The following is a 14677-nucleotide window of genomic DNA, read 5'->3' as shown; positions in this document are numbered from 1 at the left end:
TCTGTTCAAAAACATACCAGAAGATATCAAAGATTACCCTCAAGATGTGAAATTTAGACAAAAGCATGTCTGTGGTAGTCAGAAAGTTAGGTAGTAAAATACTCAAAGGAAAACCAATAAATTCTATATATACTGAATTTGAAGGGCACAATAGGACATGAAATAGAAATGCCATAGGCAATGGAAATAGAAAGACAACTAAAAGAAAAAGTCCACAGAAAATAATACAAAATGGCTCTAAGGCTTTATGCATACAAACTAAGAGAAATGCACTTCATTTACCTTTTAGATGAGTGAAAATAAAAAGCTTGAAAATACCATGTCCAGGATGTAGGGGAATCAGGAACCTTCTTACACTGATGGTGAGAACATAAAATGTTACAGCTTCTTAAACTGATGATTTGGTGGTACCTCTCACAATTTCAATTATATCTTTTGATCCAAGGTGTCAAGTATGCATTGCTGAATAAGAAATTACCCCCAAATTTTACCAGGTTAAAACAATATAAACACAAGGACTTTGGACAGGAAAGTATCAAAAATTACCAAATCCATTCCCCAAAGAAACAGATGAAAACTATACACACAGAGAGAGAGAGAGATAGAGAGAGAGAGAGAGAGAGAGAGAGAGAGAAAGAGAAAGAGTAAGAGAGAAAGAGAGAGAGAGAGAGCCAGAGAGAGAGAGAGAGAATATTTAAAGCCTAAGAGTCTAAGGGAAAACTACAAGTGAAAAACACAGCTATTTAAGAAAATCTCTGGGTTTTTTGGGGGGGCGGGGGAATTGGGTTTTGTTTTGTGTGTTTTTGTTTTTTGTTTTTTGTTTTTGCTAGTCCTGGGGCTTGAACTTGGGGCCTGGGTACTGTCCCTGAGCTTCTTTTGCTCAAGGTTAGCACTCTTCCACTTGAGCCACAGCGCCACTTGCGGCTTTTTGTTTATGTGGTATTGAGGAATCAAACCTAAAGTTTCATGCATGCGAGGCAAGCACTCTACCACTAAGCCACATTCCAGGCCCCAGAAAATCTATGTAATATAGTAAGAAAAGCAAGTATCTGTGGTGTCTGAACCAAACCATCACCCTCCTGTCACTGTTCTAGTTCATCAGGATGGAGATTTAAGACATCTGCAGACAAAAATCAGTGTTCCCTCTCTCCCATTCCCAGTTCTCAGCTAGAAAAGTATCAGTATTTCTCATCCTGCTTGAGCAATCATTGAAGACAAGTTCAACGCAAGTATAGTTTAAGTGTAGATTCTGTTCTTAAACCTAGCCCTAAATTATACTTTCTAGTTTGGGTAAAGCACACTGAGGTTCAAATGCCTTTGCCCCAGCTTGTGATACAACTGTCTGCTTTGCCAATTCTAGGCATGTCTAAGACCTAAAATGCTTTAAACATTTCTTCTTTTCAAGTTGATTTATCTCAGGTATTTGTTACAGTAATGCAAAGCTATCACACTTATTTGCTATAATGATGCCCATCTAGCACATAACTTTCAGGAAAATCTGTTGCTAGGTTGCTAATCATCCCATGAAGGAAGGGCGCCTTCTGGTAAACAAATACACAAAATGCAAAGTAAATTTGAGGGAGTAACATATATATATGTAGTAATATGGATTTTCATACAAAAACATGAGCTATCATATAAGTAAAGAAAAATATCAGCATCAAATGATTAGACAAGAAGAAAATATACACCAAAGAAAACAAAGATAATGCCAAGAACAGAAATTTCTAAAGTTTTTCTGAATATACTTTCTAAATTCATAACTTCAAAAATATAATTAGAAAGATTAAAAAGTCATTCTATTAAATAATACTGCTTTGAAAAATCAAGTAAATTTTAGAAGTAAAAACTGGACTCTTGAAAAGTTCAAGTAAAATAAAATGTCTTCATCCATTTGAAGCTGCAGACTGAAAAAACTGTAAAATAGAAACTCTTGCTTATAGTTATGGAGGCTGGAAGTCCAAAACAAAAGACTCAGTAGATTCTGTGTCTGATAAGTACCTATTTTTCACTTGGCAAAAGAAAATGGAGGCACTTGCCAGGCTCTTCCTTTAATCCTCCATGACTTAATTACTTCCTTAAAGGTCTTACCTTTTCAAGCTATCACACTGTGTTATTAGCTTCCAACATCTGAACTGGAAAGTGCAGGGATGTCAACATTCAGACCATAACATAAATCAAGTTAAAAAAAATCACTTAGACTAAAGAAAATATGAGAAATGAAGGCTAAAGAGGCTAGAAAATTCAACCTTTAATAGAATGCTAAAATGAAGAAAAGAACCTTTTTCTACCAACAGAAAATCTTCCAAGACCATCAAAAGCTGAAAAGTGAGTTTTATTTTTAAGACTTAAACAGATGATGTTGAAGTTTTACAATATCTCATATATAAAGAATACTCTAAAAGCTTGCAGCAAGCATCGGGGAAGAAACAAGAATAACATTAACATTGGGCTCCTTTAGCAATATTATATGCTAAAAGAAGGTAATAAAGTTGTGCTTTAAATTCAAAGGATACTACATGTATACTCTATATTCTGCTGAAATACCAAGCAGAAAGACAAAATCAAAGCAGCTTAGGCACATGCCACCACTGCATCTTTTCTGAGAAAAAGAAGTGAAAAAAATGATAATCCATCAAAACGAAAAAGGAACATGTAGAATCCTAGACGGTATGGCACAAGTTCTGGAGGATAATGAAAAGGAAATCTAGGATGATAACTGTGAATAGTTTTCACAAAGCAACTCGTCCAAATCCATACTATAAGGTAAAGAGCCCAAGGAAGAGTATCTTCAAGTCCGTTTTAGGCAAATAATATACATAAAATAACTAATATGGACCTTAATAATGACAAATAATCTCTGACAAATGATACAGACATTCTTCGTAAGAAAAAGAACAAAGAAGGTGAATGCAAATTCCAGAGGGAAGAAATGTTGTCTATGTAAGACCATGTCTTACTGTATCAAAACTAAAAAGAGTGGGGGTTCTGTGTCATGCCTGGTATCCTAGGTACTACGGAGGCTAAGATCTGAGGATCACAGTTTCAAGGTAGCTCAGGCAAGAAAGTCCAAGAAACTCTTATCTGTAACTAGTAAAAAGCGAAATTGGTATTGCAGCTTAAAGTGGTAGAGCACTTAAGTCTTCAGCAAAAAAGCTCAGGAAAGCATGTAGGCCTTGAATTCAAGCCCCAGAACTTTCACAAAAAAAATAATAATTAAACTACATGGAACATAATTTGGGTAATACATCATAGTCAAATAACAAATTTTCTTTCTATAATCTCTTTGACTTTCACATTTAGAATATTCTTTTTTATTATTTATTGTTACCTTTAAGTAGTTGTGCAAAGAAAGGGGTTTCAATTCAACAAATCAGTTTATAAGTACAATGCATGTACCTGCCAGGCACATAATCTACTGTTTAAGCAACACCTGAAGCTCTTTTACCTGTTTATTTTTGAGAAAGGATCTCCCTTTCTGCATGGTCTTGACTGGACCACAATCCTCCTATCTAAGCTTCTTGCTGTACCTGGGATGATAGGTATGCATCACCATGCCAGATATTTAATGGCTGACACTGGGTCTCATTAATGTTATTTTTGTGCTGAATGGACTCAAACAATGTCTCCTTCCACCTCCAAAGTACCTAGGATTAGAAGCACGAGCCACAAGTACTGGCTGAGAAATGTATTTCTTTTTTTTTTTTTTTTATTTTGGCCAGTCCTGGGCCTTGAACTCAGGGCCTGAGCACTGTCCCTGGCTTCTTCCCGCTCAAGGCTAGCACTCTGCCACTTGAGCCACAGCACCGCTTCTGGCCGTTTTCTGTATATGTGGTGCTGGGGAATCGAACCTAGGGCCTCATGTATCCGAGGCAGGCACTCTTGCCACTAGGCTATATCCCCAGCCCAAGAAATGTATTTCTAACAATTCTCCAAGTATGTATTGTACACAGTAACATTTAATCTCTTCTATAAAGCAGTAATCATCAAAAAAATTTCACTATATATCTAAACCGAAAAGCTTCTGAGTACTCACCTCTAATATATGTGTACTTATTGATAAGTTGTGTGCACATTATATATATTCTTCTACTATATAAGTATATATTAGGTACATTATAAAGATGAAAATAGAAATTGTAAAGAATGAAAATGATCAAACAATATTTTAATATTTGTTCCTGCTCAACTAAGAAAATAAAAATTCAGAATTTTTTTAAGTTGGAAAAATTAACAAGTAAAAGAAGAGAATAAAGAAAGAAAACACAATTATAGTCCAAAGTCTTCTCTAGAGTATATATTCTTCTTCAAATAAAGTAGAGAAAGATGGAAAGAGGTCACATGTAATTTTAACAATGACTGAGGAAGCAATAAGGATGCTGCAACAGAAAATTCTGATCATCAAAAGGAAAAAACTGATTTATAAATTAAACATACAAGTAACATGAGGAAAAACTGGGAACAGTATTTTAGGAGTGTGCAAAAATCAAGAATAATAAAATTATAGATATATCACAGATTTTAACAAGTCAAATTATAAACAGTATTGTAATGATCTGGGGGATAGAGACTTCAAACATGAACACAGGTTAGGTTATGAAAAATGATATTCAGATTATATGATCATGATTGCAATAAAGAAAAAGGAAAATGTACCCATATGTTTAGCTCTCATTTAGGAAATATAATGAAGTCTATTTAATAGGAAAGCAAGTGTTTTAATTGCTATGCTAAATGTCATGGGACTACCACATACCAAATGTTTGATAAGGAGTACCTAGCATCTTTCCACTGTTTCTAAAGACCAAGGAGAGGCTCAATAATCTAATATTAAATGACTGAGCATACCCTAGAGTGTAGTTTTGGAATATAACTGAAATCTCTCAACTTATTAGAGAATATTTCCTCTACTCCAAGGTCATCCAGGCTTTCAAGTACATACTAAAATTATCTAAGGGGAAAACTGAGTCAGATTTAGAAGTTCCCTACAAGGAGCGTCTATGAATTAAGAAGCAAACAACAGGGACTTCTTCAAATTATGCCTGTAATTCTAGCTACTCAGGAGGCTGAGATCTGAGGATTGCAGTTCAAAGTCAGTCCAGGCAGGAAAGTCAGTGAAACTCTTATCTCCAATTAACTATCAGCAAAGCCAGGGGTGGAGCTGTGGCTCAAGTTGTAGAGAATTAACCCTGAGCAAAATAGCTCAAGGACAGTGCCTAGGACCTTAGTTCCATCCACAGGACCAGCAATAAATAAATAAATAAAATCTTCTTACTTGAAAACTACCCAAATACGTTAGAATATGGATAAGGGCCCAACCATACTTAGGGAATTGACTTAGAATAATCCAATAGTTATAATATTCTGGTTTGAAAACCAAATTAATCACTTTAAGGCATTAATGGCAAGTTTTTAAGTCTAATAAAGAGAAATACATTAACAAAACAAACTCCTGAAAAAAAAAATTTAAGTGCTCACCTTTCTACAACCAAACTGACAGCCTGTGTGATATCTGGGTTTGCTACCTGAAGACGTTTCCACAAAGACCATACAAATTCTTTGTCAGCCTTAAAGAAATTAAAGACATTTTAAGTGAGTTGCTTTTTACTACTACCAGAGAAGATATTATAATAATTTTAAAAATTGATAAAGAAAACATAATTAAGCCATTATTATCCTAGTCCAACGGAGTCTTTAAAAGATTAGCAGAAAAGACAATGGTAATACACAATCATTTTTAGCATTTCTACCACCCACAATTTGGGATGCAAAATGTTGAAATGCTGAATACCAAGGTGACTTTATTCCAAAAAGAAATTACTCTGTAGCTACTGCTACAGAGCTCCCTTTTCAGCTCTCCGTCGCTTATAGTAACTTCTGAGCTATTATAATCATGGTCTCTTTCCTTGTCTCCTATTCACTCTATGTATTCCAGAAAGGTTTCCCTTGCCACAATATGTTAAAGTCATTTTCTTAGGTCTTCTATGCAATGGACAATAGGGACAATAGACAAGTTTCAGTACTTATTGACTAAGGCAGTTGTTAATGTAGTTGACAAGAATCACTTTAGAGGAACTTTTTAAACATTAGTGATTCTGATAAACTGGTCTCAATAAAGTCCATGGATCAGCATTTTTTGAAAGCTCTATGCTAGGAATCTGTGCCCTCAGGGTTCAAAAAGCACTGCTCTAAAGCATCTCATTTGTTCTCTGGTTTTTCACACCTATGATCCTTCTGAGACTTCTATATTTATATCTAGCTGTTTCATCTACTCGGATTAGACTTGTATCTTCAACTGCCTACCTGATGATTCTGAATTCATCGAGTAGATAACTGACACTTTAAATGTAACCTTCCCAAGATGCAATTCTTGATTCCTTACTCTTTCACAAATCTACCTTTCTGCATTTCAGAAAATGGCCCAATATCAAATAACTTGGTTCTCTTTTCCTCATACTTGATATCCAAGCCGTCAATAAATGGCCTTCTCTGCCCAATATATCCAAATATCAACCACTAAAAGTCAAGTCCATCTCTTACTGACCTCTTTACAATTGTCTTCTAGGCTAATAGCTCAACTTTCTCCAATGTGTTCCCATAAGATTAGGAAAACAATCAATACTCTACCAAACCCACAAAGCTCTTGTAATATGGCCTCATACATACTGCTCCAGGATCATCAGTCTTCCCTCTGTTCTTGACTTCCTTGTTCTACTTGTGCTCTGGTTTTTATACATAATACACTATTTTCCAGATTTTCATACAAATTATTTCCACACTTTATTTATGCCTTTGGCTAAATATCACCTCAAGGAAGACATCTGTGACTACTTTATAGTATGTTGAAAAGCACAAAAGTACTAATATTTTTCACTATTTTTCCATGGCATACTTCAGGGAAAAGATGTTTTATATTCATTTGTTTGTTAAGGTCTAAAGAAGTGAACAGATACCTCAATTTGTAGATGATTCTATCATTCATACTCTTCTTTAGTTACAGAAGTCATTTGGGTTCTTTGCTGGCTATCATTGAAATATCCTGCCTATGGACTACGCAACTATTTCAAGTTTTATATATGAAATGTAAAAAATGTTAGAATTTAACTAAAACCTTTAAATATTACACTTACAACTATCAAATGTGTCAAAAATACATTTTCACAGTTTATTTTTGATTATTTAGCTTTGGCAAGTTTTTTTTAGGCAGTACTAATTTTCTATATTGGAATTTATCCATCTTTTCCATTATAGCTTTTGGATTTTATGTACCAGTTACAAAAGTCTTTTTTGCTCCAGGATCAGAAGTATATTTACCTATTCCTTCTAGATTTTAACTTTTATCTTCATAATTGACAAAAATTATGTATATTTACAGTGTACATTATTTTGAGGGAATTTTCTTTATTTTGTATGTTAATGTTGCTTTTGGTGGTACTGGCTTTTGAACTCGGGGCTTTGTGCTTGCTAGGCAGGCACACTACCACTTATGCAGCAATTCCAGCCCTATATATGCTGGTTATTTTTTAAGATAAGTTATGATTGACCCTCCCCAATTACACTTCCCATTCTAGAGGGATGTAGGGAGCATCACATGGATAGGTGGGGTCTCATGAACTGTTTTGCCCAGGTTGGCCTAGAATTACTGTCCTCCCATTCTCACCCTTCCATCATAGCTGGGATGATAGGTATGCACCACCACACCAAGCTACTGATTGAGATGAAGGTCTCATGAACTACTGGCCTGGGATGACCTTGAATCATGATCCTACTAACGTCCATCTCCTCATTAGGCAGGATTACAGGTCTGAACCTGCTGAGACTCAACTTAATATAACATATGTGTGCACGCAGGTGCACACATCATGATGTACATTATATCAATAATTTAGAGGGAAATGGCAAGTTCTAACCAGGTGGTAGTGGCTCATATCTGTAATCCATTCCTACTCAGCAGGCTCAAATCTAAAGATCACAGTTCAAAGCCAGCCAGTGCAGGAAAGTTTGTGAGACTCTTATCCCCATTTAACCACAAAAGGGGGAAAAAAGCCAAAAGTAGAGGCATGGTTCAAGTGGTAGAGCACTAGCCTTGAGCAAAAGAGCTCAAGGATAGCACCCAGGTCCAGAGTTCAAACCCCAGGACTAGAACTAAAAAAATAAAAAAGTAAGTTCTTTAGGAAGGACTAGTTCTACAAACAACAAATTTCAGAACTATTGTTGAGTCTTTGTTATTTAGATATATTATCTTCAATATGGATTATACCTCTGATTACTAAAAACCCTCTTTCACATGCAAATAAAGCCCATTAAAAACACACACAGTGGGGCTGGGAATATGGTCTAGTGGCAACAGTGCTTGCCTTGTATACATGAAGCCCTTGGTTCAATTCCCCAGCACCACATATATAGAAATGGCCAGAAGTGGCACTGTGGCTCAAGTGGCAGAGTGTTACTAGCCTTGAGCAAAAAGAAGCCAGGGACAGTGCTCAGGCCCTGAGTCCAAGGCCCAGGACTGGCAAAAATACATAGACACACACAGACACACAGACACACAGACACACACACAGAGTGAGAGAGAAACAGTTTCCAAGTTGTTTCAGACACAATTAAAATAAAGAAACTGTTGCCTCTTTTCCCACCCCACCCCAATTGGTCACTATTTTTAAGAAATTTAAAATAGGAGTAAAATTGTCAGCCTAACAAGTGTGAGACCATGAGTTCAAACTCTACTACTGCCAAAAAATATTTTAGGTTAAGAAATCGTTAAAAATGACATATATTTCTTTATTTTTACTCTAGATCTTCCAAACAGAATCAAATATTTTAAACTTGAAACTAAGTCTTAACTTTCTCCCAAGGTTTGTAAAACTCAGTCTATTTAGAAGATGAATAATCTAGGTGATTTGGCTCTGTATTTCCTTAGAGGTAGAATGGTTTTTGCCTTTTAGTTATCAAGTTCCACGGAAATAGACACCATCAGGGAAAACTCAAAACTGCCTTTTTTTAAAAACTAGCTTACCTGTTAGAATAGGCTACTAAAATCAGGACATTTTTTTTTTTTTTTTTTTTTTTTTTTTTGGCCAGTCCTGGGCCTTGGACTCAGGGCCTGAGCACTGTGCCTGGCTTCTTCCCGCTCAAGGCTAGCACTCTGCCACTTGAGCCACAGCGCCGCTTCTGGCCGTTTTCTGTATATGTGGTGCTGGGGAATCGAACCTAGGGCCTCGTGTATCCGAGGCAGGCACTCTTGCCACTAGGCTATATCCCCAGCCCCCATAAAATCAGGACATTTTGATTCAAAATCCAATACTATCAAAAAATGAAGACTGCTAAAAATGGGAGAATCTAATTGCAGAACAGATTGTGTTGGTGGTGTTTCATCTTATTGAAAGGTTAAAGTTTCAAATATCTAAATTACTAAAATGAAATATACCTGTTAATTATCTTGTCATATGCTTTCATTATCATCTATTTTCAAAAAGTTGGTTTCTTCATTAAATCTGGTAATAAATCTGTCTCACTTCTACATAATTTTCCCTTGAAATTGATTAATAAGTTTACTAAATATTTTGGGCTGCTAGTAAAACAATGAATAACCTGTTGGGTGTTAGCAGCTCATAGCTGCAATTCTAGCTCTCAAAAGTTTGAGACCTACAGACTGAAGTTTGGAGCCAGTCCAGGCAAACAAATGTACAAAATGCTTATCACCAATTAATCAGCAAAAAGTCAGAACTAGAGGTGTGTATGGCTCAACTGGTAGAGTGAAAAAGCTGAGTGATAATATGAGGACATGCGTTCAAGCCCTAGTATTGGTACAAAAAGAAAAGGGGGGGAAAAAACAAAACCATAAGCCTTATAAGCATTCCACAAACCTTCTATCACTTTTGCTCATCTAAAATTCTACAAATGTTAATAAAAGTGCACATAAACATCCTGCAAGTAGGTTTTGTGAAAGAGTACAATCTGGGAAGATATAATCAAAATTAAGAATATGATGAATTAGATTCAAAATTAATGAAGTCATAAATATCCTAAAGTGAACATTACCTTTTGAAACACCCTTGAAAATTCTATAGGAAAAACTGTATTTGGAAGCTAATGTATTGTCCTTAGTAAATCTAATATAGACACCTTTCCTCCCTACTCTGAAACTAAAAAATCTTTTTTTCAGAAAAGCATTATGTGTAGTTTGCCTCTTATTATAGGAGCCATATGAAAAAATATTAATTAGATAATACAATGACATGGAATGGGCTCCTGAACTCTTATTCTCCATTACATTAAAGAACACTTGTTCTCCATTACATTTATTCTAGGCATTCCAATGGAATAGAACAGTATATGGAATCACCCAAACATTTTCCCTCACCATTCACATATGACTGAATTCCCATAAGTAAAATGTGAAAATTAAAAAATTTTAAAAAGCAAGTACTTAGGCTCTTGGACTATGATAGCAGGGTTTTTGGGTTTTATTTTTTTCCAAAACTGCATGTTTTCTCCCACTTCAAAGTTTGAAGTTGATCTAGATATGAATAGCATTTCTTAAACAAATCAAAGCTCATGACACACTGCTAGGGAAAATTCTTTCTGCAACCACATGCACATGTATACAAGTTGAAATATTGAAATCAACTTACTTTGAATTGCTATTTCTAACACAATTTTCGTTTTCTCAGGTGCTATGACTTTTAGGCGAATAAATAACTAAAAGAATTAATTTTTAAAAGATGTAAAAATAAAGATTTAACTTTTTTACAAAACAACTGGGAGTTCCACTATTTCTCCCCAAGCCTCCCCAAGAGCAGGAGTCTGGTCTAACGAAAGTTTTATGATGTGAGATGCTACCAATCTCATTTCATTTCACACTGCTGGAATGTCTATGATCGACTAACAGTATTAATATTACAAAATCTCAAGAATCATCATTGTAAGTTAATTAGGACCATGTCTACATTCTTACATCTGCCTAGAGTATTGCAATCATCTTCCTAGTAGAGATATGTCCAAGGTCACAAAGGTCAATGTGATGTTGGGAGTCATATCTTAAAAAATGTAATAGCAAGTGCGGAAGGCACCGCTCAAGTGGTAGAGAGAGCCAGCAAAGAAAGCCAAATTGAAAAAGCACAAGGCTGAGTTCAAACTCAGCAAGAAATAAACAAATTAAATAAAGATGTAATAGCGAATTGATTTAAAGGAAAGTGTCCATCAGACTGTTTTCAACAGATTGCCTCCCTTAATCAAAGTTCCTTGGTCAGCTTATGTCATAGCTACCAGGAGCAGGGATAGAGAAAGTGAAGAAAAGTGAGGCAAATGGTGTCATAGATTATGACTTTACCCAAAGGCTTTATATCATGTTTTCACATCTTTAAACTCCCCATGTGTGAAGTTTAACTTACACAAAAATTTTAGTTCCTTGGTGTCTTTTAGTTCTCACTTTGCTCTTTTGCCAGTGAAAAATAGGAAAATGGAAAAAAGGGAAAATCCAAACTCATACAGCCCCTAAATTTAAGGCATATTCAATTTGAACAAAGTTATCCTATTTTTATAGGCTTGACTCTGAAGATCTCCCAACAGAAAAAAAAAAAAAAAACAGTACAAGTCAATGAATTTCATTATTTTATCAATCTACATTGATCATACTGTTCACAAACTGGCCCTGGTATTAAGCAATTCTCAATTGTTACATATTTTGAAATCAGTGACCTAAAGATGTACAGTTGGGCACAGTACCAGTGGCTAACACTTGTAATCCTACCTGAGATTGAGATTTGATGATCACAGCTCCAAGCCAGACCAGGCAGAAAAGTATATGAGACTCTTATCTCTAATTAACCACCCAGCCAGAGGGTGAGTTGTGGCTCAAGTGGCAGAGAAACAGCATTGAGTAAAAAAGCTGAGAAAACAGTGAGTTCAAGCCCCAGAACTGAACCAGCACACACACACAATAAAAACCTATTGTTGCTACCAAGTAAAGTGGCTCAATCCCTAATTGGGAGCAAAAATTGGAGAGATAGAGGGACTGCAGTTCAGGAGTAACACTCAATATATATTTTTTTAAGTTTAGAGACTACTTTCCAATCAATGGGGGGAGAGACAATACTGTTATTTGTCATCCCAGCAAAGGCAGGGCTAATGTGCAATTGTCATCTTAGTGAAAAGTGAAAGCACAAATAAGAGGATAAATAAAGCAAGACTCTATCTCAAAAAAAAACAAACAAACAAACATCAGTGTAAAAAGATCTTACAGAGTGGCTCAAAGGGTAGAGTCTGCCATTTAAAAAAAAAAACAAAAACAAAAAGAGGGCCTACTGAGTACATCTCAACTTGATTTCCTATTCCTGTTTTTTAAAAAAACATCTGGTAAAATCAAGAAAAATATGGTGCTAAAGTAAAATTAAATCTCCATGAGCATAAGGGCAATCAAATTCATCTTTAATACCATATACACAAACTCTAAAAATATTAGGGGAGTAATGTTAGTGCAATTGATTTAGCAAATGCTTTCTTTTCACAAGCAACATCACACAAAATTATATTCCTCATTCATAGACAACGGAGTTACTACAGTGGGTTAGTTAATAAATGAGTATCAGACATCATCTGGCTTGTGTAAGTCCCCAGCCTGGAGACTTCCTAAAAAATAAAAATAAATTGGTTTGTGTTTACAACTTACATTTTTGATAGTGTTTAAGAACACGGACAAGTGTGAGTTTGAAAACTTAAAAGTAGCTACTCATCCTGGAATTTTTACCAACAGTGATTACACTTTCCTCTTCCATTGGTGAATGCATTCCACTACTAGGCACCAGATACCATCTACAGACATGGTTTGGAACTTGGGCTTGGCAGAGGAGATCCATCGTCCGGGGGACAAAACTAAACCTGGGGCCCAGAAGCAACCCCCCACCCCTGCCCCAGCTCCCACCCCAGGCTGGGGGCACTGAGCAGAGGAGCAAGAGGGCGCGGTGGGGAGCCGGGGGCGGTGTCCTCCGCAGCCCCAGGTGAGGGCTGCGGGCCTGACCAGCTGGAGGCGGTGTCTCCGGAAGGGGCGCCCCAGCCGGGGCCCGCGCGGAGGACCGGGCTCCCCGCGGGGTCGGCCCCGCCGAAGAGGCCCCGGCGGGCGGCGGGTCCTCGGTACCTGACACAGGGCCAGCTCCTCCTTCACGCCGCTCAGCTCTTCCTCCAGCAGCTGCGTGCGGGCCACCTTTGCCGCCTCCACCGAGACGCCCTCCGGCCGCCGGGGCCCCGCGGGCGCGCTGAGGAGGGGAGCGTGAGCCAGGGCCGCCCCCGCCGGCCTCCGCCGGGCCCCCGACCCTTCCTCGCCCCTCCACAGCATGTCACACTTATCCGCCACCACCTCCCGCGCTCCGCCGGCGAGGCCCGAGGCCTCGCTGCGCACGGCGTGGGCCTCGGCCCTCCGCCCCCCGCGTGGGGACCGGGGCCCCAGGGGCCGCGTTGAAAGTGGAGGGGCTGGCGACGCGGCCGAGCGCGCCGCCATGACCGCGGCTCCTAACGGGTCAAGTTCCCTCTTGGAAACTCCACCTCCCCTTCCCCATCCTGGCCAGCCCGGGGCGCCGAGGCGCGCATGCGCGGTCTTTTTCCCGCCTCGGCGCGCGCGGGGTCTCGCGCTCGCGGGGCCTGACCGGCTTCCCGTGGGATAGGCTCCCCAAGGCGAGGAAACCCCGTGTGGCGCATGCGCCCCGGCCGGAATCGTTAGGAGCCTTGGCTGCCCTGACTATCTCTCTGCCTGCCTGCCTACCCTCCTGTGTCTGCTTTTCTGTCTGCTTTTCTGTCTCTCTGTCCCTTCCCTGCAGAGTGCCCTTGGCAAGCCTCTAAAACTCTACTCTCCACTTAGTTCCTTGCTTCCATCCCACAACTTTAAGCCTTCCTAGACAAGATCCTGACCCCAAATGATCCTGAACTTGTGAATTCCTTCTCCTTCAAGGCCACTGCCAACTCTTTTGTCACGTTTCATTGACCGCCCTGAAGTGTTAGTTACAGGGCTAATCTCTCCAAGGCTGCTGTAAGCTCCTTGAGGATCAGGGAATAGGTTTTAGACTTAAATGTTTTCTTCACACCCCTTAGCAAAACTGCCTTACATCCAGCTGACATCCAGCTGACTGATGTTAAGGAGATGTGGAAAGCCTTGTGCTGAGCTGGGACTATCAAGCCCGGCTTCCCATTTGAATTGTGATCCTTTTGTCTTTTGTTTTGCAAGAGTCATGATTATTTCCTTTGAGTCTTTATGTCAATTTCTTTATCTGTCAGCTGCATAACGGAATGAGCGCAGACCACATTGCCTAATAAATTGAAACAATCTGAAATCTATAATTTGAAGAGTGGTAAAGAAAACAGCTGACTTGCTTCCTCTTATTTACAAACTTTGAATAAGCAAACTCCTTTCTTTGTCCTTAAAACTCTTCTTACCACAGTACTGATAAGTTTAATAAGGACTTGCACACTGAGCTAACACAAGAGTTTTATGCCTTTTTTGCCCCCAGAGTTCCAGGACATTCTGAAGAGATTGAGGCACTGTGGAATTCGAAAGTTGGCCACTTATAACTGATTACTTCAAAATCATCAGTGCCAGAATTTAGTCTGCATGCCAAAGGACACCTTTCCAATTAGCGTCCTATTAAAGGAATTTGAGTGGGTTTAAACTTATAAAAGGGTTACATGA

General features: G+C 38.3%; 1 protein-coding gene across 11 annotated transcripts in view; it reads right to left on the bottom strand.

The window, feature by feature from the left end:
* Cntln (centlein) overlaps window positions 1-13604 on the bottom strand; it is a 189274-nt gene extending 175670 nt beyond the window's left edge. For 5 of the 11 annotated variants that reach the window (XM_048354721.1, XM_048354966.1, XM_048354761.1 and 2 more), the window contains exons 1-2: window positions 13136-13603; window positions 5479-5567 (exon numbers count right to left, since the gene is read on the bottom strand). In XM_048354721.1, coding sequence (XP_048210678.1) covers window positions 5479-5567; window positions 13136-13495 — 449 coding nt within the window. In that variant the 5' untranslated portion in view covers window positions 13496-13603. Of the gene's footprint in view, window positions 1-5478; window positions 5568-12670; window positions 12907-13135 lie in introns of those variants that run through there. The other 6 variants (XM_048354820.1, XM_048354884.1, XM_048355133.1 and 3 more) reach the window with 5 other exon arrangements.
* Between the last annotated feature and the right edge of the window lie 1073 nt (window positions 13605-14677).

The sequence above is a fragment of the Perognathus longimembris genome, chromosome 1 (genome assembly GCF_023159225.1).
Source record: "Perognathus longimembris pacificus isolate PPM17 chromosome 1, ASM2315922v1, whole genome shotgun sequence".
Classification (NCBI taxonomy): domain Eukaryota; kingdom Metazoa; phylum Chordata; class Mammalia; order Rodentia; family Heteromyidae; genus Perognathus; species Perognathus longimembris.
This window is presented reverse-complemented; position numbering and strand designations above follow the sequence as displayed.